Source organism: Varroa jacobsoni, unplaced genomic scaffold (genome assembly GCF_002532875.2).
Source record: "Varroa jacobsoni isolate VJ856 unplaced genomic scaffold, vjacob_1.0 scaffold_61, whole genome shotgun sequence".
Taxonomy (NCBI): domain Eukaryota; kingdom Metazoa; phylum Arthropoda; class Arachnida; order Mesostigmata; family Varroidae; genus Varroa; species Varroa jacobsoni.
The window spans coordinates 185,175-209,446 of record NW_019212963.1 but is presented as its reverse complement, the minus strand read 5'-3'; the positions used below and the strand labels follow the sequence as shown (position 1 = coordinate 209,446).

The window sequence follows — 24,272 nt, the reverse complement described above, 5'->3', positions numbered from 1 at the left end:
TTCACTCCAAACAGGAAAAAAAAATAGTTTTTTGAAAAAGATATTTTTCTCAAAGGACTTCCGTTTTATGCTGATGTAGATTTTGTCAGGGGATGGAGATTAACATATCCTGCGAAATATTTGCCATCTTTTATTGCCGTCTTCATATTATCTACCAACATGCCCATCCTGAAGATGGATGTTCATATCTATCTGATTAAATGTTAGAAAAAAGGCAAACCAACCTATCAGCAGTCTCTAGCTGTCCTAGGTTGACCCGATATTAATTTCCTACCTGATCAATGAGCCACAATTTACTCATTGTTATTCAATTCGATTCTCACTTTTCGACAGCACACTAACGAAAGAGAAGGCAGCAGTTACATTCGAACTTGAAGTTTGTGTCGTGGGCATATGCAAGGGTCAATTACATCTATGATACAAGTGTGCAGGCGATAAACTTCACGCTTCACATACTTGAGAAATTTTTTTTGCAATTTATATATTGTGAGCTCTCTCAAGAATCATGTTGACCAAAAACGCTTTCTCCCAGAACGAGGAAGGGCTCGTAAATGCCATAACTCCACAACGACTCCCCAGTTGAAATCGGGTAACGACTACTCAATAACAAAGACCATTATCATCACCGTTAAAATGGATCCCTCCAGTATAATTAAGGCTAAAGCTTATTCTTCTTTGTTGTAATCACCTCTAGCTGCTAGCATGCTAAGTTCTACAGAGGTCTTCAACACACTAGTAGTAAACTGTTCGAAAAATGGTGCTTTGGTAGTACTGTTGCGGTTAAAAGAGGTCTGGCAAAGTAGGTGCTATGAGGACGATATAGGCCGAGAAGGTAGGGTTCAAATAAATAGCTGAGTAAACTGGCCCTATTTATGTCTCAGTACATTTTGATGAAAGGATAGATTTATCGTCACTACTAGACGTATCGATCGTGATCATCTTCTATTCTACTTTCGACAAATAGACCAATATCGTTTGAAGACTTCGTATGTATTCATATAAGTGAATGGAACTACGTGTCGGAAATTTTTACGTTAACTTAACGTCGAAATAATATTTCGGAACACAAGTTGTCTATTCTTATGATCAAGATCACCATTTCGTAAGCATTATATATAAACACTAAGCATATGTGGTACGTTTCTATTTAGATGATGTCTGTGGTTCACTATGTAGGTAGATGTGCCTAATTATCACTGAAAAAAAAACGAGCCGTCGTAGCATTGACAGCAATCTGCAAAAAGTATTCAGTTAATAGAGCCCCGTTCAGTTACGGTAGCGTGGGCGTAACCCGTCGTCGCACTGAATGATTTTTGATGATGAGGAAGATTTTTTTTTCGTTGAACGCACAAGTTGAATGAAATTCGAATATTAACCGCCGCTTGAAGTAACTGCACCGCTGTGGATATGGCGCTGTGCTTCGCATCCGACGCGCATTGAGTAATCGGCCAGCCTGAGCAGTGGGCACAGAAATTGTCGTTATCGTTGTTGTTATTTGTAGTGTTGTTGTTGTTGTTATTCACGTTTTGTCTGCCAGGTGAATTTATGGTAGGCAAAATATAGCGCCGAACCGTTATTTAGGAACGGGCTGATGAAGATTTGCCGAAGAGGCTCACAGATTCGGTGTAGCTTGGCTGCTCGGAGTGGAGTCTCTGCTGTGAAAGTAATGCTTCAATGAGAATCCATTCTGCAGTACCATCGTCCTGCTTTACAAGGCAGACCCAGGAATCTTAACAGATATGTAGGCCTATTCTTAGCCTTATTTTGTTGGCCCCGCTGGGGGAGTTACGTTGTGGTGATGATTATTGTCGCGGCTGCTTTAAGAGCTTCATCGCTCGATAAGACAACAAAGGATTTGAATGAAATATGATGAAAAATTCTAGCTCGAACGAAAAGAGACTTATTTTTATTAGAATTTGGTGAAGCATGTAGCTGTGCAGACTGCTTCGTCATGTTTCAGGGACCTGTACTGTTTGAAGATGATAACGACTCTAGAAGCTGTGCACACGAGAGCTTGCTGACGTTCCTATTCCCTACGGGATATTGTGTTAATATTTTTTGCAAATTATTTATTACTCTGACTTCGTAACAGACTTTGTTGTTATATGTTTTCATATTCAGATAACTTAATTACCTCAGCTGTAAGCCACCCACCCTCAAAGATCTTTGTCTACCCCGGAGACTCGAGCCAATAGGAACGACGTAATAATAACATGTTTGCTTAGTAAACTTGAAAATATTTAGTGAAGTGAGCACCGGATATAAATCCCGAAACGACCAGTTGTTACACTAACAACTAGCGACGTTATTTTTTTCTTGTCATCTCCGCCATTTTCCACACTAAACAGCCATGTTCCATACATCTTGAAACAGAATGTCGACGTAGTTTGACATCGGCCCACTGTGTCATTCTAAAGCTATCTAAAGTAAAAGCCTTTTCATATTCTCGAGCGAGAATATCTTAATGGGTCAGTCTTCTATGGCTAGACCTTTTGAAGTCTATTCAGATTGCCTGATATTGGCCTTTAATTTTATTGGAGGATCACCTGAAAGCAGGAAATATCTGTGCACACTTAAACGTTGCAGTCCCGAAGATAAATGCGGTTCGTTTTCTTTTTTATTGTACTTCAGCTCGAAACAATAGCGTGAGATTGTTCCAGTCGGCACCCATCCACACACAGAACAGTTAGCGCTGTTGTTGTACGGCCTATTATTCGTTTGCCACCAGGGTACTCTCACAGAGTAATTTCGTTGCGGCCGAACCGGGATCTACCGGCTGCCGAAAGGGAAGAGAGTCTTGTTCTGAGGAATTGAGCGTTTGTCGTCGCTCTCATCGAGTTGGCTGTAGCAGTATGAATTGCTGAGATCGAGTGAGTGGCCGTGGCGACCCGCCGAAGCCCTCCTGCACTGAGAGTTATGCTGTCATTACAAAGTTGACATCGCCGTTGCACGAAACTGTAGATCTCAGCGATGAATTGGACCAGACTGTAGCATACTGTGTCCGCTTTAGCCTAATCAGTACTGGCCTCTAGTCCGTATGCGATCATTGCCAAATTAGCATTTTGTATGAGTGAGTGTGCGTCGTAGTGATTTTGTTCATGACCAGAAACAAAAAAAAAAACGCGCCCATGGGTCAGACACAGCACCGCTATAGCTACTATATCGCATCACATATCTCACCCAGCGTCGTCACATTGTTCATCAAAGAGCTGTCCTACCGGCAGGCACTATCCTGTCGTCGATTAGTAACTGCCTCCGAAACTCCCCCTGAAGCTTCTTCCCCAGACAGAAACGTTTCTATGCATTTCTTCTTTGCGCTATATCCCCCCCCCCCCCCTTCTGTCTTTGTTCTTGTCTGTTTCATTCTTGTAGCTCTCTTGGGTAGGAACTCGTCACTTCGAATAGCTCGTTCTCATGACGCTGAAACCATGCCGGCCGCATTTGCATATAAGCCCGTTACTTGCTACCTACCAACCGCTAGCGCTAACGCTAGAGGCAGCAAGCGACCGACGATGCTTCGCGTGAATCCGCAACCCGGGCCGCTGTACAGTAGTTAGCTAGATGCTTTCAGCTAAGTTTGAACAGACACCGTAGAATCTCGGTTGCGTTTTCGCGGAATGCAAGTACCGAAATTGGTGATGCTGATGGCCGCGAAACGACACAGTGCTAAAGATGCCTTGGGCATACTGTCTAAGCCACAGATACACATATTCGTGCACGGTGGGTACCGTTTTTAGAGGCAGGAACGGCTGCACTGTATTGGGTCAGTCTCAACGGATTCACACCTAAGAAAAATGCTGTCGAATTATTGAGAAACAAGAAAGACATATGTATACTTATACTATCTAAAGCTTTTCGGCATTGCAAAGGCTTAATGCCCCTCTGGTAGGCTGACCATTAGCCAGTTCATAGTTAATGTCACACCGCACTTATATAGCCATACAATACGTATGTGAATATTTTGATCTAAACGATTGAGTCGCATACGACCTCCGCGTAAAGCATTCCGCTATTCTTCTCGAAGTTGATAATTGCCTAAAAGTGATAACGTTGATTTGCAAGACGACAGTTTTACGGCGAGACAAATATTGACAGTTTCATGAATCGATGTATTAACGCATCTGTAGCCGTTCCGAAGGATTATTCTATCTCTGTTGTACCCTGTTCCACGAGAGTACGTCACCGCCCTTTAGCTGCGTACGAACGGATTTCTTTCTAATTTGGATCCTCTAAAAAAAGGTTCAGTATAAGCAGGTACTATTTCGATGCGGCAGGAAAGCAGCGAATTCCGCATTCCGCAACAGTCCTCGTCTATTAACGTATCAGACAAAAATGCCTCGTCCCTCCGACTACTCGACCGGAACCGACCCAGTACAACCCGTTGGCGTTCATAGTCTCTCTCTATGAAGACTGCTCTCATGCTGGTGTTTGGAAATCAAGCAGTTGACTGCAGCGCCATTACTCAATCATTTCGATGGTCCATATATCTTACATAATTCATTAATTCCCACATATATTATTTAGTTCTAATAGTACACTACACAGAGTAAACGTCATAAACCTTCTATGGTGTTCCTGCTTGAACACAACAGCCGGACGGTAGCGTTTGTTTCTGCCTTCCCAATTTCCCTTTTAGGGTATGCCCCGTTTGGGCAGCGTCCCCCTTTAGGACTCGATAGAAGGTGCGCGACCACTCTCTTCTAGGCTCTCCGAAGCCTAGCAGAAGTCCCAGTCGCGAAGTGAAAATCGTCGAACTCGACCACTGTGAAAACGACACGAAGGAGAGAGCAAAAGGAATTGTAGTCAGGAAGAGAATTCGAAGGAGCGGAAAAACTGGATGTCCGCGCACCTGGTTAACAAAAGCCAGTAGCGAGGGGAGTCAGTGCATCCTTCGTAGTAAACCCTGTACTCAGGTCGCGGTGGACAGTCGAAGCAGTTGGGGCGGTGCTACAGTCTGAGAGAGTTCGGAGTAGCGCCTGCGTTCCTCAAGCCCGTTGTTGGCTCTTTTCTACTATATGACAATATTTGTAGAAGCAGCAGCAGCAGTAGTAGCAACAATAATGGTATCTATTTGGCGTTTCGCGCACGCGGCTCTCGACTGTTGGTCCTAGCTTGCCTGCCTCGATGTAACTATTATAGTAGTAGCTCTCCCTTTGGTTAGTCAGCAGGTCCCCCGAATCCTACACTTCGGTCGGCTGTAGTCAACCATAGACCACTCGTTCTGTGATTCGCTAGGGGATATGGCCTCCTCTTTCTGTGACTATGCTATCGCAGCAGAGATCAGCTCATCTGAGAGATGCGCGCAAATGGTCGGGCAAAACTCTAGAAGGTCTACAGTGGAGGATGAGAGCTGGGACTATGACCGATCATTGGTACATTGAAACTTGACCCACGCTCAGACGATGAAAACATTGATACAACCTTGTAGTTAATAGCGGTTCGATAATACGGTTTACCTTACTTTTAAATAAGTAAAAATACCCTTAAATCGTTGTCATTGCGCGTAGAAGGCGACGAAGTAGTTCGTAATTAAATTGCATAAGCTGTTCGCGCATCTGCAAAGGTTTAGCTAACCCTCTAGCATTCTCAACGGTTCCGTTACAATAGCAATAGGGTTTGGATATTGCTTTCTTTATGACTACCCCATTCGCCAGATCTGTCCACATTCGGAAACTTGAAAGTTAATACCTTGCATCAGATCTAAATTTGATCCCCTTTCTCATATCGTTGGGCTGTCTGTTCCCTCCACGCGGATGCTAGCTACGATATGCCGTATCGAAGCTGCCAGCGGTCATTGGGGCGATAGGATCGAATCGAGAATTTTTGTTACAAAAAACATTAGAGACCGCTAGTCGAAGAGGGCCGCTTGCCAGTTTCACTTTTGTTGATACTTTTACTGCTGGCGTCAGTGATGCTTCTGCGTTCCTTCGGCTACATCCGCTATAGTCGTTGTTGCTTAGTTGAGATGCTGTTCGCTGTGGCGGAAACAATCACATGTTAGTATATGTCATCGTGCAAGTATGTACAGGAAATATTTTAATTACCGTGGGTACACGGTGTGATTTTTTCAATCTCGAACAACAACAGAAGCAGTTAACGAGAGTTCACACAATAACGTCTGACCTCGAATTCAGCGCACCCCGTAGTCCTCAATCGCACCCGTAGCGTTCGATTCTGTTTTGATAGACATTTAAGCGAGTTTGCGTCGAGTGAAAGACCATCAAGCGCGAAATTTTGACAACAATCACTATGGACGTTCGCGTTTCATCTTTGTGCTTCGCCACTGAACATTTTCTTTCTATGCATCTGAGCGATAGGATAGAGCAAGTGTGGGCAGGTTGTCATTTGATTACCCACGCCACAGTCTATCATATCGATGGCATACTTATTTGAAAAAATTTAGTTGACAAACAGCCCAATGGTTCCATTGCGTGAGAAAGTCACAGTCACACCAGCCGCAGTATAATCTATGCTTATATTTTCTATGAGTGAATCGTCCACAAAATCCTTCATACGCGGACCGGAAATTACCGCGCCCGGAATTATAGGCTTATCTGCGCTGGCTTTTAGGGTCAGGACGCATTTTAAACACTTGATACATTGTAACAGCTCCCTTGGCCGAAGCTTTCTTTTTCAAACAATCAAAGACTTGCGCTATTGCCAACTTGAAACGAGCGCCCTATGCCATCCAGTACTCGGTCTCGGCTTAAGCCTATTTACTTCTGTTTATATCTGCGTCTCTTTTAGGCAGCGTCTGTCTGACGGCTGTCAAGGAATAGCGTCGGCGTTGCGTCTTCTTTCTTCCCATTTTATTACGCAATCTGTGGTGCTTCATCTGAAATTCACTTCCCGAGAGGACGCCTAACCCGGTCAGCTTTCTAAGGAGAATGGCCCCTTCGTGCTAACTGCCACAAGCGAGTAAACTATGAGGAAAGTTGAGTACTATTTAACTTGCTAACTGGCACTACCCGTTGCTGTCGGGGTGACAGCAGAAGGTGCCAGGATATAAAAGGGTAAAGTTAAGATGCAACAGGGATATCCTTTCTTGTTTCACGTATGTATGCCCGTCGTGGTCGATGCGAGCTGGTAATTAAAATGATGCTTGACATTGCTCGGCGCAGTTTCCATTGCTGATATTAACGATCTGAAAATTTTTCGGTTGCGTTAATTTTATAGCTTTGATAATAGAAAATCCGAATAGGCAACGATAGCTATTTAGGAAAGCGGTTGAAAGTTTTGCCGTACTCCACTTCGATTAGGCCTAAGTTGGCTCTTGTGAATTTGCAAATTAATTCGGTAACCTGTAAATTCTGATGTAGAAAATGGAAACGTTGCAGAAACAGGTGTTATCAACGGTTGGGAATAGCGTTTTTGTCTTCTTTTCATGGGTCGATATGGTGAGAAAGGACAAGCTTTTTCGCTATGTTCAGACAATGTCTGAGCACTCTTATGAGGCTTGTTTTTACACGAGCTAATTAAAATTACTATGGCGTAATAATAATTACACGAATATTCTCAGCATAAAGGCTTAAACTGTTGATCGGCACTGACCAAATTTGATTCGGAGTTAACTATTGGTCTATATTGCCTAGTAGTTCCGGCTCCCTTTAAACAACACGGGAGTGCTCTAGCTTCATCCTAGTTAACTGCCCCTATTAGGACGATGACAAAAAAGGAAAGCTTCTCTCCGGGGACCTCGTACATGTATAGGATACTAACCAGTATCAAAGAATAGATTACCTAGCAGAATTCTCTGTGCCACTCAGCTTCTGTAACAGCTTGCAAGTTTCGTGATGCCTTTGCGGAAATTACGCACAAGTCTCTTCAGGTCGCTTTGCTACTAGCATTTCCTAATAGACTGCTTGGTCCGGAAATTTGCAAAGGAAGGCTATTCTGACGTCTGCAATCGATTGTGGCTTTCGATGCCTGGTACTGAACGGCGATAGGCTATCTGTGTAGATTTTTACACAAATTGCGGATCTTTCGTTAAGCTCAACGATGAGCGGATAGCACGTAGTGACTCATGCGATTCGAAGATACTTCAAACAATGCATAATCAAATAATGCATTTTTGAATCAAACACTGATCGAGCCAATTTAGAACCCCGATATATAAAACACATGAAGGATCCCGTATGCGTTGCTTGCACAGCAATTTTTCTTTTACTTTTCTTAACCCAGCCAATGGTTTAATCTCAAGTTGAAAATTCATCATTCTTTTTTTGTTTAAGCTTCTTTGTTTGCTTACTGCAGCCTTCCGTTGAACCCCGTATATTCTCAACACATCAACGACAAAGCAGGACGGTAGGGCTAACAGCTCGAGTCTGCCTGTTCACACACACACACACAGACTGAGGACATGTCATAGCCTTTAAGTTGGACTAGTTCAGGAAAGAAAGCAGAAACCGAACACGGGCCTCGATAGACAGCATCTCTCATAAAATCGTTGTCGAAGCTTTCCACGGAATGAGGATTCACTAGCGAGATAAATGGCGATTTCAAAAATACGCGTAACCCATCCCCAAACATGGCAATGGGCTCGTATAGCAAAAATCCTATGGAAAGCTCTTTCGAGTTGAATAATGTCTAGCGACCATTGCTTCAGAGATAACCGAAAATTCTGTGGGCGGCCATAAGTGGCGCGTAAATTTATTTGTTCCCATCACTGGGATCAATTGACGACTTAACTTACTGTCGCTTTTATTGCATGTTAACTTGGGTTGTTGACTGACATCGACCGGAGCATCGAGAGCCTATCCCCTATTCTAAGAGACTGATACGCTTTAGTGGCGCTCCTATGTCAAAACCCTTTTACACCCTGAAACCATTGAAAACATAAATAGAACTTGAATACAAACTTCGCGATTAGGCCCAACGAACTGGGCAAGATCGGCTACTTAGTGATAAGAACGCCAACAGGTACAGTTAATCAAAGCTGGATTAGTTACGAACTGGGTAGACGATCAGATCAGGATGGTCAACAATGAACTCTTGAGAGCCGGCAAAGGGCATTACAGTTGTTGATAAGCAGTCGATAAGACGAACGGCGTTATAATGGTTTTGTGCATTTGTAGCAAACCGAATATCGCATAAAAAAGACTATCAAAAAATAGTTAGAGTTAGGTATGCGGCGCGTGCGTGTCCTTCTTAGCCCTGAAGCCAGTGGTAGTTATTAAACTCGGCTAAAAAGAGATACCCGCTGATGAACAAAGAAATGAAACAGAAATCACGATGATCTCCATCTAACGGAATCATATTGAGCTAGTGAATTGTTACGCTCGCTTTTTACAGATATGCACAGAAACACATTTGATGTCTATGGATGAAATGAGTTTGTTGCACGAATCTCTGATTAGTCCCGCCTGTGATAGCTTTGTCTGCGGTCTATGGACGCTACACGCAGAGAAATAAGCGAATAGAATACCTCTTTTTTCGGTTAGATATATTGGAGATTGCCTAATGACTTAGACGACAAAACGGAGTGAAGATGATCATGTCTTCCCCTAAATCGGGATTCGATGAGTCCTAAATTACTTGCAGCGAGGGCTAGCAGATAATCATGACACTGATGATCTTTGACGAAGGGTGACGGCGTCTTTTTCTGTTGTTTGTTGTAGTTTTTATCAGGCCACCCAAAACAGATATGCACGCTGATGACATGAAACATACGCACTACTTCGGATAAGAAGAATGAGTACACCTGTGTATAAAAAAAAAAAATCATAATCGCATGCATATCTACGTATACGTATACGCAACCCGTAGACTGGCTAAAGATTTGAAGCTCTCTGTTACTATTTGTAGGTCACCCTCATCACCTACAGAAGTGGATAGGCTGTCCTAAAACATTATCTTAGAATATAGTAAAAAAAATACCCATAGAGAATTTCCTCGAACAGAATCTCATTAAAAGGACAGTTCTATATTCGAATTTTACGATATGATTTTACACTATAGCACAAAACTTGAGCATGCTCTATTGAGAGTATTAAGCTCTGCCTGCATACCTTAGTGCCTGCACCCCTTCCTGAACCTTGTTTACGCTGTAGTCAGATGTTGTTCGCCCGTTCTCGCTTTGCGCGACTCCTCTTAGACGCTCGCTTAGGCGCCATCAGCCGCTAAGCTAACCGACAACGGTCCTTCTTCTCTATAGCCCGGAAATGGTGAATCTTCAAAGCGGAAGTGTTGTCTTGCATCTGATTTTTTCGTTTCGGCCATCCGCTGACCAATTTCAGTTCTCGTTTACTATCTCGTAGGGTCTCTTTTTTGTCGTTTTGTTAGTCTACCCCCAAAGGCGTAGTGACTCCAGGGCGCAATATAAGAAGACAATGGAGCAGCAACGAGCTCGGCCTACGAGGCTTAATTGACACTTGACTGTTCATCGCAAGAGCCTGGGGAATGTGGCGCCGGCGGTCCTGCCGAGGAGGGTTGGAAACAGAGGGGTAAACAATAGGTAGACTCAACCAAATGTTTTTATTGGACCTACACATGTAGTGATCGCAACTTGCATTTTGGGCGCTTATTTTCGGTGGTTTGCCCATTTTGCAGCTCCGGCTGTCGTTGCTTATTTTCGATACCCCTTGTCTTTGTTGTTTCGGCCTTTTGTAGTTTGCGTACTGGGTAGCCTTTCCAGTTGCGTCATCAAATGTAGAGTAGGCATATAACGGCCACTCGTAAGGTGCAAGGAGCAGAGGAAGCGACGAAACAGCTGTCCCAGGTATGTCATTCCCATTTCCCTGCGGTATGCCTTTTGTAATTCTTGTCATCTTGTCCACTGGGCATTACCGCGTCGATTCTCGTTGTAGCAGGGTGTAAAGCTACAGAGAATATCGCTGAGAGAAATGACCAAACATTGAAACAAAGCCTATTCCGCCATATTTGAACAGAGTTTAAATTGTGTCATAATGAATATAACAAACTGATTTTATGCCTATTCAGCTTTTGCTGTTTTTTTTTTACTACGCTACAAATCTAAAATATTTGGAGTTCCTTTGAGTTAACGGGAAGTTAGGGTAGACGTGCCATAAGTCCCGTACGCCTAACTCATGACAATTAAACACGATTCGCATGAATTTCTCGATAAATTTTTGCCAAACTTTGCATTTTCTTCTTACATGTTAAGAGGAAGATGATAAAAGGAAAATCCGCAAAGGGAATTTAGTTCACGATTAGGCCAATAAGTTGATTTATAGAAGACAATTTGATAACGCCGATGCGGTGTTTCACCGAACACAAAAATGTCACTTATCCTACAGAGATATCTCTGGGCTTCTGTTTACCAGATGCGGCTTACACTGGCATTAAAGTTACTATCTTCTTGTTCATAGACACTACCACGATTTGGCCACAGCCTCAGGGCAGTCCGTCCGTCCGTCCGTTTGTTTACGCGATGCTCCGAAGCGAGTTTCCTGGTTTGCATAATTAGGCTATTTTTTTTTTCAGTGTTCCATGCGGCCTCTGTACACACTGATAAGCAACCGATTTTAATAATACCATCTGCGGCGAATCACAATTTTATTCTGTGTTCCAACGACAATTCGTTTCATGTCCATATGCATTTCAGTAGGGGGCAGAGTACATCCGTTGCTGTTGTTGTTTGTGCTGATAAGGCGACTGTGTGTAGGCACGAAGTGTTGGCGTTGGACGACGCAACATTGTTACGCTGTGTTAGGGAAGATCTCTTTGAGACTGTTATAAATGTTGGGGAAGGAAGCCGTAGAGATAAGTTGAACGTGAATTGGTAGAGGATAAGGGTCTTCTATTTGATACTTCTTCCACCTTGGCAACTGTCTATCTAAGGACGATCTAAGGCACCTCTGTTAGTAGCGTTTCGTAAACTCTATCCGCTATACACGAATATACGGCCAGTTTTCTATAGTATGCGTTTTTGGATTCAAATGGGTACCTGGCGCTTATGATCCCATTTGTGAAAAACTCACTATAGAATGACTATGTCTATTGTAAAATGGCAAAGATGTCCAGGCGTGAGTGATAGAAGGTCCAAGGATGATATTGTGATATTTGCCATCAAGCCATAATGTTTAGCGCTTCAAAGTCGAACTTGGGTTGATTTTTTGTATCAAATTGATGTGTTCAGATATGTACCATTCGAATCATTTAAGTCAATGAACCATTTATTAGTAGGAAATACTTTAAGCCTTTTCATTAAATGTGCTTGTATCGGTGACGATTACCACTTGATTGCTCTTCTAGGATTTAACATACCTGGATCATACTCCACATTATAGAACGATTGTATTGTGCCCAACCACTACGACGGACTTCCTCGAGATCGCTTGCGTACAAAGTCAGAATGTGGGAATACCCGATAATGATAATTCCGAGGCATACTCCGAGGCTTAGCTCTTATGGCGACCCAGATCTAAAATCGACATAGCAGAAACAACCGTGGTATATTAACACAAGACGCAGTCGCGGATGCGTGACAAAGCGAACGTGAGCGGCTTAACGATCACAGCCTCTGTCGACCTTTCATCTACGATCGAGCCTTACGGTCGAATGACGCGCATTTTACTGTACAAAACCGAATCTAGCTCATTCTCCATAAAGATCTTTTAGGTATTTCAGACAAGCTAGTTTAAGAAAAGATCGTACGCCTGAAGGGAACGATGTAGCTGGAGTTACAAATAGTAGTTAACCCTCTTTGCAAAGATGCCTTTAATAAAATTTGAAGTTTGTTTCAAAAGAAAGTATGACAGTGAACTGTTTATTGTCAGATCACCGTTTCTATCATAACCATGCCCTACTTCGACTGTTAATGCTACAAAAAGATGCACTAGATGCAACGCTTTCACCTTAATAGTGATTTCTTTGCTTCAACGAGCTATCGTAGGCGACGCAGCTCATATCGTTCTAAGATAGCTGAGAATATGGCTGCGTTAAAGATTCCTTAATGTTGTCCGTTATTGCTACAAGATATCCTACTAGTTATATTCGTATCACAAGTTCTCATCGTTATAAGCAAGGTGCTGTTCACAACACTGTGACTATTTCTAGACAATGGGATGGGGGGTACAGATATTTGATGGGGGGAACTACCTGAACCTAGAGAGACATTCAGTACAGAATGCTGAGAACTCCTGTCCAGTTTGCAACAGTATATCGATCTTCATATAGGGACAGGCGATAGGAAGGCAGGGATCGCAGGCTTCGAGAGTCAGGTGGCTCACTGCCGAAAAGAGTGAGTTGCCTTTGAGCCTGACTATCTCGACTGAGCCGATCGGGTGTGTGCATAGACCGCTTAACGCTGCTCTTTTTCGCGGAGAGAATATTATCGCGGAAAACTTTGCGGATAAAATTGCCTCGTCAGCTTCAGCTTTCGAGCTTTACGCTGAAAATTCCGAGGAAATTCAATAGCGGCTGATCGTGGGAAGTCGGTGCAACGGCTGATTTTTTTGAGCTATTTTCGAAAACGGAGTCCATGAACGCTGCAGTAAGCTGCCACTTGAGCTAACTCGATTGACAGATCTCTGTCTGAAAGCGAAAACTTGCACAAACTCGAATGTATTAGGCGAGAGCACTATCGATTAGGCCACATTAATGAGTACAGATATCTACATCACGGAGCGATTTCCGATCATGTGTACACATTTTCGGCATAGTATTTGAGCGCGTTCAAGGATGCACTAGTTTTTGACCGGGTCCGAGGATAATAAGATCACCTATGGAAATGCGTCAAATTCTTGATTAGCAAAAACGCCATAGCATCAATAGATAGATCATCACAATGGCAAATATGGGATATTATGGCTAGATAGAATGGCGAAGTTCATTTTCTGGCACATTAAATGATTTTCGGTACTAGCGTTAAACTCACTGATACTCCTATTCGGGGCTGTCACACACGAAAAATGTTATGTCTTTTATAATTACACGTAGATTTTTCACGACTTCTCAGTTACGTGAAGTTCTGCGAAAACAACTGCAGACGATTCTATTGACGGGTAATTTTAATACATTTAACACATATACGATGGGTCAATAGATATTCTATCGAGCTCCGCTTATCTACTTACCACATTGAACAACATTGTTTATCTGATCTATTGTTTTTTCCCAAATAGGCGATCAACGCGTTAGAACGTTGAGAGTCGTATATGACCCATCAACAAGGGTACTAATGCGTGCTTCGGACTTCCATGGCATAGTAAACCGCATTCTCCATTCTTGGCCGGCACGTATCGTTAACCCCATAGCTCGTTACGACAATGTTGTTACAATTACATGACAGTGGTGTGACCGGAAAAGACACAGAGTTGTTAATAGTTTATTCTTTAATGATAATAGTTAATAAACTATTTACAGTAGTTTCATTGTTATTTAGGACGTGTGTGTGTGTGTGAATCCATATGCATATGTACAAGAACAAAATTGAGATCCCTAACTCCGCTTCGACTATCGGGTTCCTTTCTAGTCCATTCCAATAAGCCCAGCAATATCGTCTGACCACTGTCGTCTATCTGTGCCAGCGCAGGCGTTTAGCTATTTTTCGCAGCGACTAAGCAATGCTTCATAGTCATTATATTGCCTAAGGCCTAATTCGCCTTCTGTTACCTATTCTGTTTTTCTTAAGTTAGTTCTTTCACCTTGCTTTTTTTGTTCTCTATGTTCGTGTATTTTCATGGTCGTATTTAAGGTTTCTTTTTGCCCTACATCATTTGTTAGCGTTACTTCGTTCTATGAATAGAGCGCTCCTATTTATGTTCTCTATTCTCAATAGTTTTTTTGTTGGTACTATTTCGTATTGTTGACATCATTCGGGCAATCGATGCCCTCGCCTTTATTGTTGTTATCAATATATTCTAAGGGCAGTCATTCGTTTTTCTTCTCTCATTTTTTTGACACCTCTTTGCACCTTATAATTGTTGTAGAGTAATTAGTTATCATACCTCTATTATAAGAATGGGTATGTTGATAGTTATGTTATACTATTACCAACAAGGTTTGTCATTTGTGTACTTCCGAAAAAACGGGATTTAATTAACATTCTAATAGAAGAAGTCTCGAAGAAACGGTGCCATCATCCGATTTCTCCTTTCACCAAATAAAAGTAGTTTATCTTTTGTTATTAAGCGGTTTGTCTTTCCTAGTTTGTTAATGAAGTACTGAACAATAATGTGATCGGTAGTACCTATGAAGTTCATTTAGATATTTCTTCCATTCCTTTGGCTAGCCATCCTGTATTTTCGTATCTGTATATCTTTTATTAGTACTGTAAAACTTACGGCAGTTAGGGTCCTTTTTCGAACACGCGTTTATCGTATTGGTTCGTTCTCCCAAAAACATATATATATCATGTCCATTTTATCGTGCAACCTCATACGTTTCGCATGTGTACCACGTACGTATTTCATTTCAACATCATTGAGTTATTATTTATAACACTAATTAACAGCTTTTTCTTTTCAACACGCGCAGTTTATCCAACAATTCAATTTCATTTCCGTTCATAATGTTTTATTACTTACTTTTATGTACAAGTAACGTATAGGTATTTGCTACCATAGAAAATCAAAATAATTAAATTTGTAACAATTAACTCATTGAGTTTCAGCACCTTTTATCCTTAGTACTATCATGTTCTCTTTACTACTTAGTCATATTTGTTATTTTAAATTTAACCGGTTAACCTTAGTTTTAGGCCAAACTCAAAAAGCCAAAGTTACGTTTCTTGCTTGTTAGTTTACAATTAGAAAATGACATTTTTTTGGCGGAACTGTGTGTTATTAAAAGATTCCACTCAAGATATCATCTAAACAATTCATACGGACCACTGAATCCATAGCAGATATTCTATTTCCTTTTCTCTTTTTAGGGTTCTGACTTGTTTTATGAAGAGGCCATAGTCATTATGGAACCTTTAATACGTAATTGATTCTGCCCCGGTGGCTAATAGTGTGGGCAATCGTTGGACCTGACGTGACGAAATTCGACAACTATGTATTTACCGTCCTCATCACTCGAGTACATCTATCTTCTTACTTGTACATACAATTTTTTTCATATCTAATATCACCGTTAAGTGTTTGTGGCTGTCTTTTCTTGGCTACGATATATATTATATGGAAATGTCGGAGCAGACAAACGCAGTCCCTGCGTCTAATAACGATAATAATATGAATCCAACATGCAAGTGGTTAGACAATATACATCACTGCATACCGTTACTTCTTCAATGGAGATAAACAAAAACAAAAAGTAAAACGTATGCTTTTCATCTGTTAGCGGAACAATACTCCATAGAATCCCTGCGATCTGTGCTAAAATTGCTATCACACATAACCTAAGCTGTAAGAGCCTCTTCACCCCCCAACAGGATCGACATCCCGTGCAGGTGATGGGTTCATGGCCCAAGTAGACCATTGGCAACCACGTGCTCGCGAGAAACTTCCCTTGCTAAAACGCCTTGTTTTATCATGCGCCTGTTTCAATCGAGTACATTTTGTGAAGCCTTAGAGGTATTGTTCGCTCCTGTCAACTAAGGAAAATTGATTTTTCCACTTCGAAGCACGGTCGACGAAAATCACCTCAGCCGAAACGGTGTATTCGAGTCGTAATGAGCTCAGCTAATGAGTTTTGGTGTTTCTCTGTCTAGACAAGTGAACCCTTTAACATTATTTTTTTTTTTTTGTTGTATCTATCGGAATACCCCGAAACTCCAGTGTTGATAAATTAGCTAGCAATAGAAATACTGTTCTCCTTCTAGTGGTAGCAACAAGTAAAATATGATGGTCATTGTTTTGTTTCTATTTTTATTTTTCACAATTTTCTGTACAGAATTTCCTTACATTAAACATTTTGTCCTTTCATTCCGCTAGACAGACAACCGTGTTGGTGTGTATTTGCAAACAAACTAGATCCCAACGCCCAACACACGGTTGCGTTCGTTCCTTCATCGGAAGACTTTCGTCGACCTTTACACAATCTTCAAGTGTCTGCTCCTCCACTTATTAGTTTCACAGTGTCTCTCTTGGGGGACAATAGGCCCCAAAAATCTTGGTCAATCTGTTCCCTAAGTACCGAAACTATATTGCATGAATTTCGATTTCGCGTTACTTCTTTTTGCTCCCTACTGGATATTGTCTGCAACATTATTGCAGTTAACATTTATAAGAGAGAGCATATGGCGAGCTTACCATTTTTCAACGACGTAATTCTGGTTTGCATACGTTCTTTATGATAGAAATCATGTATAGGGAAGATGAACCAAGAGATAGATAGCCAGTTCGGTAATAGAAACTAAGCTCTTTACGCTGGAATATCTAGGGACTGTTAGAGCATGGTGTAGTAGAAGACGCGTATTATATTAGTTCCTTGTAAATAAATCAGTTTTTGTAATTAATCTGATTTATCTGATGATTCGTTGCTTTTTTTTCATCACCTAGATTATCAGAGTATTAGAGTTTGGAGTCAAAACGACAGAGTTAATCTACCTGTGCTCACCGTATAATACGCCTTTGGTGCCCCGATGAAGCAATTATTTTCAACCTACACATGAATACGTTAGAAAAAACTAAATTCTATCCAATTCCTTTTGTTCCAATATTACCGAAGGACTCTAACGTGGATAGTTCTTGTCAAGCCCTATAAATTCAGCTCCATCTCCGAGACACAGAATCACGAAAGCTGTTTCTGTCTCAGACAAATGTAAGCAGTAGTTTGTCGTTATTCTATGCTATTCAAAAGCTTGCCGTGAGCGTTTTGCAATTTGTTCGTTCTCTCTCTCTCTCTCTCTCTCTCTCTCTCTCTCTCTCTCTCTCTGTCCCTAAGAGAAAGTCCTGCTTTGTACCTTCTTCTAATGCGACTCTGCATAGAAAACTTAAAATCTTCCAATTCTGTTATCCTTTGCATAACTGATCCCTTTTCGGCAATGCCTACCCTCATATATAGCGTACAACAAGTAGCACAGCGATGTATTTTAGCGTGTTTCCGTCGAGACACAACTTTCACTCTCACTTTAAGCTTAATATACTAGTATAGATTTCGTCCAAGCAAAAGGAGTTGGACGGAGTTCAGTCATTTTCTTGATAAGTTCCAGAGTTGTCTCAAAATCAACAATAACAACAACAAGAATGACGGTGTAGTATGTTGTCCTAGCATTATTGTTAATAGTTGTATGTCACATTAACTTGTTAACGAGAAGCTGTAGTACAATCTGTAACGATTGCTAGCGACTCTTCTGCCCCACCTAGCAGCAAAAACCGAAAATAGAAGGAAGCTCGACTCTTCTTGACGCTTTCTTCTGCCTTTAAAAAAGCCGCCTCCGGACGTTTAGGTCAACGCAACAAGTTATCGGTTATTATTATTATTATCCTATTATATTACTATACTGATGAAAAGCGGGTTATTTTTTCTCACCAAAGTTCAGCGTTGTAATACAATAGATCTGGTTCGTTTCGTGCCTTCTATACCGATAGCTGATTCGTCCGAGGCATATTCTATCACCATAATGCTTGTGTCTACGAGAAAAATCACCGTAGATTGTGTAAATATCTCTGTATGTGTGTGTGTGTTCATTTGTCCATGAAAATATGTCGTATCGACTAAGCCTACGTTGGGGCCCTCGCGGGAACTATTTCTACTATTGCCCCTAATGGCGGGAAAAGATCTCATCCTGTTTTTGATATCTAATTATATTCTATTGTTGTAAACGATATTATCGATGCATATTATGGCACGACTGTCCGTTCGCTTGGATATCTTGTGATCCGGGCCTATTGTCTTTATATGTATTTATGCAACAGACGTAGTATGGTAGTAGAGTCGTTGGTGTAGGCGAGGCAGCCATCCACAGAAATGCTCCTCTGCATAGAGGAACTTCGAAAAAAAAATGGGCGCCAAAATTGAATGTCGTTTTGCCACTGAAGGTAATGTGAATTGTGATAACTGGGGGGAAAATGTTATCAATACTATAGGGCTCGATGTGCAGTGTCCTTTATAGTTATTGACTATTAGGTATTTCATGTCGTAGAAAGATTTAATGGACTTTTATCCGTACGGATATCTTTTGCTTGTTTCGCCAGATTGTCGGTTGACAGCGTCCTTTAGATGGTCTGATTCTAGTTGTTCACTCTGATTTTTAGTAATAATATATTCCTCACTTATATAGTAGAATATAGGCATAGATAATATTGGCCCAATAACTTTTTAGAACCTAGTTGAAAGGGCTGTTTTTTGTCACGAAGGCGAAGACATAAGTAAGAGTTCCGTTAATTGGGTACATTTGATGATGACTTCGTTTCGAATAACGAAAAGCGTTCTTCAAGATGATACTTTAACCATTGATTCCTCCCTGACTCGAGATATGTTCCCTGTACGGTCGATTACCGTGTCCGCAGTAGCCATAACTGACGCCGAATCCTAAAAATCAACCACAAAAAATTAAAAATAAACGGATATTAGAGGATATTACTGGTAAAATTTCGGCAAGATGTTAATTTATACTAAATGAGTAGAAACGGGATCCGCAAATTAAACTTCAGCACATAAATACACGTAACAAATTAACAAAGCTCGCAGAGCCATTAAAAAAAAGCTTGTTATTGCATTATAACTATTAGTCGTTGACGTATGTAAATAGACATCTCTAATATACCGAATTTTTATGCACTGGCAACGGACAAGGTGCTTTGATAAGATAGGTTGGAAATTTAGCAAGAGCTGTCAACTGGAAAACTAAATCGTGAAAGTAGCTAAACCTCCCTATAACTCTAACCTTCCAGTATATTTGTTTATGTCTAAAATCCCACAATTTCGGAGCTCAGCAGGAAGCGTGCGGGAGCCGTTTCCTCTCTGCGGACCTAACACAAAATAGCCTAAAATAAAACTCGTTTCATTCAAGGGTAGACACATTTTGAAATTGGTGATTCTATAACTCGTTACCTTGGCTTTTAGACAGACATCGCTGCTCAAAATAAGAGAATTATAGTCATAACATAGTTGAGAAATAGCGTAGAGATATAGATTTCGGTGTTTACGGGGCAATAGGCCAGAGCAAAGAAGATACAGTGTGCGCATTGACCTGCGTACATAATGTGTCCCACCTTTCGCTTAAAGCAGCATCTCTCAACCACAGCGTTCATAATTTCATTTGAAAATTAGTCGAAAATCGCCTGTTTTTCATGTTACTAAAATGGTACAATGTTGTTGCTTGTTTCATTTCTTATAAATTAATATCGGGGTGGTATTCGCGCTTTTGGAATCTTCTGTTTAGATTAACGTTCAAATAAAGACGACAGCTGCTGAAGCCTATGATCGCAAGACGCCAAGGGACAAAATGCGATCATTTTCATGCCGAAGTTGTGCAGACACGAGATGTTTTAGGAAGTTGCTCGAAATTTGTCGAACTAGGGCCTGTTTGTGTGCTCGCGAATGAAAGTTAGACATAGGCCTATTTTTAGAAATCTAGTACGAAAAAAGCGTCGTGTATGCGCTCCATTTCAAGAGCTATCTACGTTCTTGCAGCCACACAAAATCACTCGCAGATGATTTGTCAACGCATTGATTTGGGACGTCTGAAACATAATTCGAATGTGCTTACTGTTGTTGCTTACAAATCTACAAGTAACCTGCGCTTACCATTGCATATGTTTTTAAAATTTACCAAACTTTTTAATAGGTGTTGCATTTCTACAGCCAGAGTCTCTCTTTACTAATGGATTGAAAAAAGGTCAGCACAAAACGTAAAAAGGTTGGTAGGAAAATTCCGAAAAGATAGCCTTGGCTTTTATTTGTTCGAGAGTGCCTGGGGAATTGTCGCTATGAAACGGTTTATTATTGAATCCTTTTTTCATTTGAATTCATGAGGGGAAACTCCTCCAATGGAAATTGAAGTCAGTATGCAAAACCCTATGCAAGCAAGCTATCGACGTAGGAATTTTTCTCTAATAATCTCGAGACGGCCACAACAGCCACCATGGACTCTCAGCACATCACCCAGGCATGCGACGTCTGCTCTCTAAGAAGCTCCTACACTTAGTTTACGGTACAGTCAAATAACGCTTGCCTAGCTTACATAATGCATTGTTTGCAGGTACGTTCAAATAAGACCGGTCGAACGATACCCACCAAACGTTGATAGAAGACGCCGATTCGAGCTGAGCGAATGTACCGGAGTCTTGTGTAGATCGGTTGACGCTGTTGGGCCAACAGTAACGTGCGTGGAACCCGTCCACGGCAGTAAATTCGACACTGGTAAAGCGTCATCCCTCAACAAGAATTGCGGCCCGCTACTCAAGCGTTGTTTTCGACGCGCCAGACTATAGTGAACACTCTGCATGTTGTGCAGGTTATGATGCAACGGTTGTGGAGCGGGCTTATGCACCAAACGACAGCCTAACGACAGCTCACCGGAGCCTAGGTCAGTGAGGTTGGCTTGGCTGGCTAGAAGGTGCGCAAGACTAGCTTGCATCGTCGAGTAATGGTCGGGACCTTGGCTGTGAGTTAATAGTCGAAATTCTCGCGGCAGTGTATCAGCTACGTCCATGTGGCCGTTGAGCGACACAACGGCAGATGGCGGATGTGGTGGAACTTGCGTAACGGCCGGAACGTTCCTCGAATTTTGGCTGCGCTTGGACAGATGCAATGAATGCTGCGATGGGTTACTGCGGATTCGTGGCTGGTCGAACCCTGTTGGAACAACGGTAGTGGGGGCCTCGATCGGCGCATGCTTCTTGCACGAGCCGGCCTGAGCCACCGTGGCACCACCGTAAGTTAACGTACCAGTAGACGACACTGGTAGACTTTTCGATGTGTAGTTCTTCAACGCTTGTGCTGTCTCGTCTGGGAAACCCATTTCGCGCACAACTCGGAGGCGCAACAGGGAACTGACCAGTGAACGTTTGTGGGGTGCTAGCGCAATTGTCTTGCAAGCTCCAGGAGTCGACCACAGTTCAGCTTCTCGTTGCCGCATTTGATGAAGTAACTCCTCGCTCGGCGACACCATTAACGTCTCGTCAGGCGATTTCGACTCGTTGTTCGATCCCGTGTCCTGACTGAGCGCAGGTTTCGAAAAGTCGTAGAGGTAGTTCGTCATTTGATCAGCGTCTTTCGTTCGCGTTAGCGAATCAAGTATGTTCTCTTCAGAACGTGTGACATAGGAGTTTGGTGACGGTATTAACGTAGTTCCGAAGGGCAGACTCGAGCAAGGCGTAGTGCAGACATGTTCTAGGGTCTCGAGCATGGCCTTTGCCTCTTCGAAGTACGGCAAAAAAAGACGTGGCCGTTGAGAACCCCATTCGGCGGCCCCTCTCTGGGGTGTGTTAGCCGGTATGAGTGCTACATGTTGAGACGTCGTTTTGAGCAGCTCAGTGGCTTGTTGGGGCGGCAATAATCCCCTATGGGCACAAACCTGGAGCACCTCATTTTCGCACTTTGGCAGAATATGTGCAAACCGAACCTTGCCGATTAGCTTTTTCACAACTTCTGGCGAGCCTTCACAAAATGCCGTATCACGGAGCAAATCGAGACTAGCTGATCGTTTACCAGAATTTCGGCACAAGGTTTCCTTGCCGCGTTCGCTTGTGTTGCGTTTCAGCTCAGCCGAATCGGTGGTACTTAGATTGCGATTCTCCGACCACTTAAGTATGGCGCTTAGAATTTCGAGTTCAGACGCTTGCACGAAGTCAGAGTCAAGCACCTCTGAGAGTGTATCAGCAGGGAGTTGGCTTAATGTGTACGGAACACAGGCCACGAGGGCAAAATCTTCCTTGAGGAAGTTCATCGCCTGTCGCCGGACCCATTGCGAAGCGTGCGCTTGCTGCGACCAGTTTAGTACCGGTACGATATTTTCAACAGTCATTAGTTCGACGATGAGATCCTCACAGTTTTGTGTCAGTGAATCAATTTCAAGCAAACGTGAAATTTGATAGATTTCCATAAGGTCCTGGAGCATGCTTTCCGCTGGCAACAGGCTAGCGAAGTCAACGTTGTCTTGATAAATCGAGAAAAGGATAACCTTCGAGTATTTGACAGGCACAACCGAACGGTCAAGTGTGATTTTCACATTCCGTTGCAGAAGCACACCCTCGCGTCTCTGTTGGCGAAGAATTGCGGCTTTGAGAAAACGACTACGTGCGGCCAGCAGCGCTTTGTGACACGCAAACTCCGTGCTCGTGCTGCACCATTTGCAGAAATCGCCAGCTGCACCCTGAACACAATGGCGCAGGTTTTGCGTACTAGCAGTCGCTGTCTGCCCAGTCTGGCTCGTGTGGTTAGAGAATACGAGTAGTGCGTCACAATACACTCCCGTCTCAAGCAGGTAACGCAGATCTTGCTCAAGTGGGTTAGGTATGCCGAACTGCTCAGACAGCTTGAGGAGGGTGCCCAGCGAGCCCGAGTGTGACACGCTCAGCTCACCTGTATAGAGGTATCGAATGAGGTCGTTGAACAGCTGGAGGGTAACTTCGGGGATGTCGATCTCGACGACGATTTGACTTCCCAGCGTCACGGGATCATTGAGGAGCTCACGGAAAAATGGACATCGGACACAAAGCACAGCTCGGTGTGCCGGAAACGAACTGCCACGGTAGAGGAGCGTGATATCGGCACATAACTTCGATTCAAATAGGGCGGCAAGATCTTTGCGCGCGGAATTGGCCGATGTTCGAGCGCTTTCCGCCTGCGTTTCGAGTTCACGCAACGCCGCCAGACATTCGTACTCACGGACGAGGGCAGATACCTCCCGTGCATTCCAGCCCGATGTACGGACGAAATCTCGGAAGATCTGAGCGTGGTCGTAGCTTTTTGAGGAACGTCGCTTGCCGCGTATCAGTCGTTTCTTGAGAGTGGACAAGGGTCTACTAGCGCTTAGAGCGGCACTACGGGACGGGCACTTTTTGCTGTCGAGATTTGATGTGCCGGATGCGTAGGTGCCGCACTGTTGATGCGAGGAAGACGACGATGTTAAACTCAGTTGATTCGATGGACCGGGTGAGCCTGCGCCCTGGGAGCCACCCTGTGGTCCACCTCCTGGATAGTGCACTGGCTGGCTAAGCTGTGCTGGTGGATGGGAGTGCGCATGCAGATCCGGTGGCACCTGCTGCGGCGGCGCTACTGGTCTTGACAGGCCGCTTTGCCCCATCTTCTGGCCGCCCACAAGGGCGCTACAACAACCAATACTCTGACCAATTTTTAATGTTGGATGGACGGCTCGACGAGCCGCCGCCGCCGACCCGAGAGATTACTGCAGACGGAGGGAACTAACAGCCAACAAGAAAGATCCAATTCTGCTAAACTACGGTGACTCTGCCTAT

General features: G+C 42.9%; 1 protein-coding gene across 1 annotated transcript; it reads right to left on the bottom strand.

Annotated features, from left to right (window-relative positions):
- Positions 1 to 14,256: 14,256 nt before the first annotated feature.
- Positions 14,257 to 24,100, bottom strand: LOC111261226 (BTB/POZ domain-containing protein 7). Its single transcript, XM_022834553.1, has 2 exons — positions 21,088 to 24,100; positions 14,257 to 19,380 (listed from the first exon to the last, which is right to left on the bottom strand). The coding sequence occupies exons 1-2, from the start codon at positions 24,098 to 24,100 to the stop codon at positions 19,295 to 19,297; spliced, it is 3,099 nt and encodes a 1,032-aa protein (XP_022690288.1). The 3' UTR covers positions 14,257 to 19,294.
- Positions 24,101 to 24,272: the final 172 nt, after the last annotated feature.

Bases quoted from the DNA above. Each gene is read 5' to 3' on its own strand.
- LOC111261226 (XM_022834553.1), bottom strand. From the start codon at position 24,100: ATGGGGCAAAGCGGCCTGTCAAGACCAGTAGCGCCGCCGCAGCAGGTG. The intron at 19,381-21,087 runs GTGGGTATCGTT...GTTGATTTTTAG, and splicing joins GCGTCTTCTATCAACGTTTG to GATTCGGCGTCAGTTATGGC.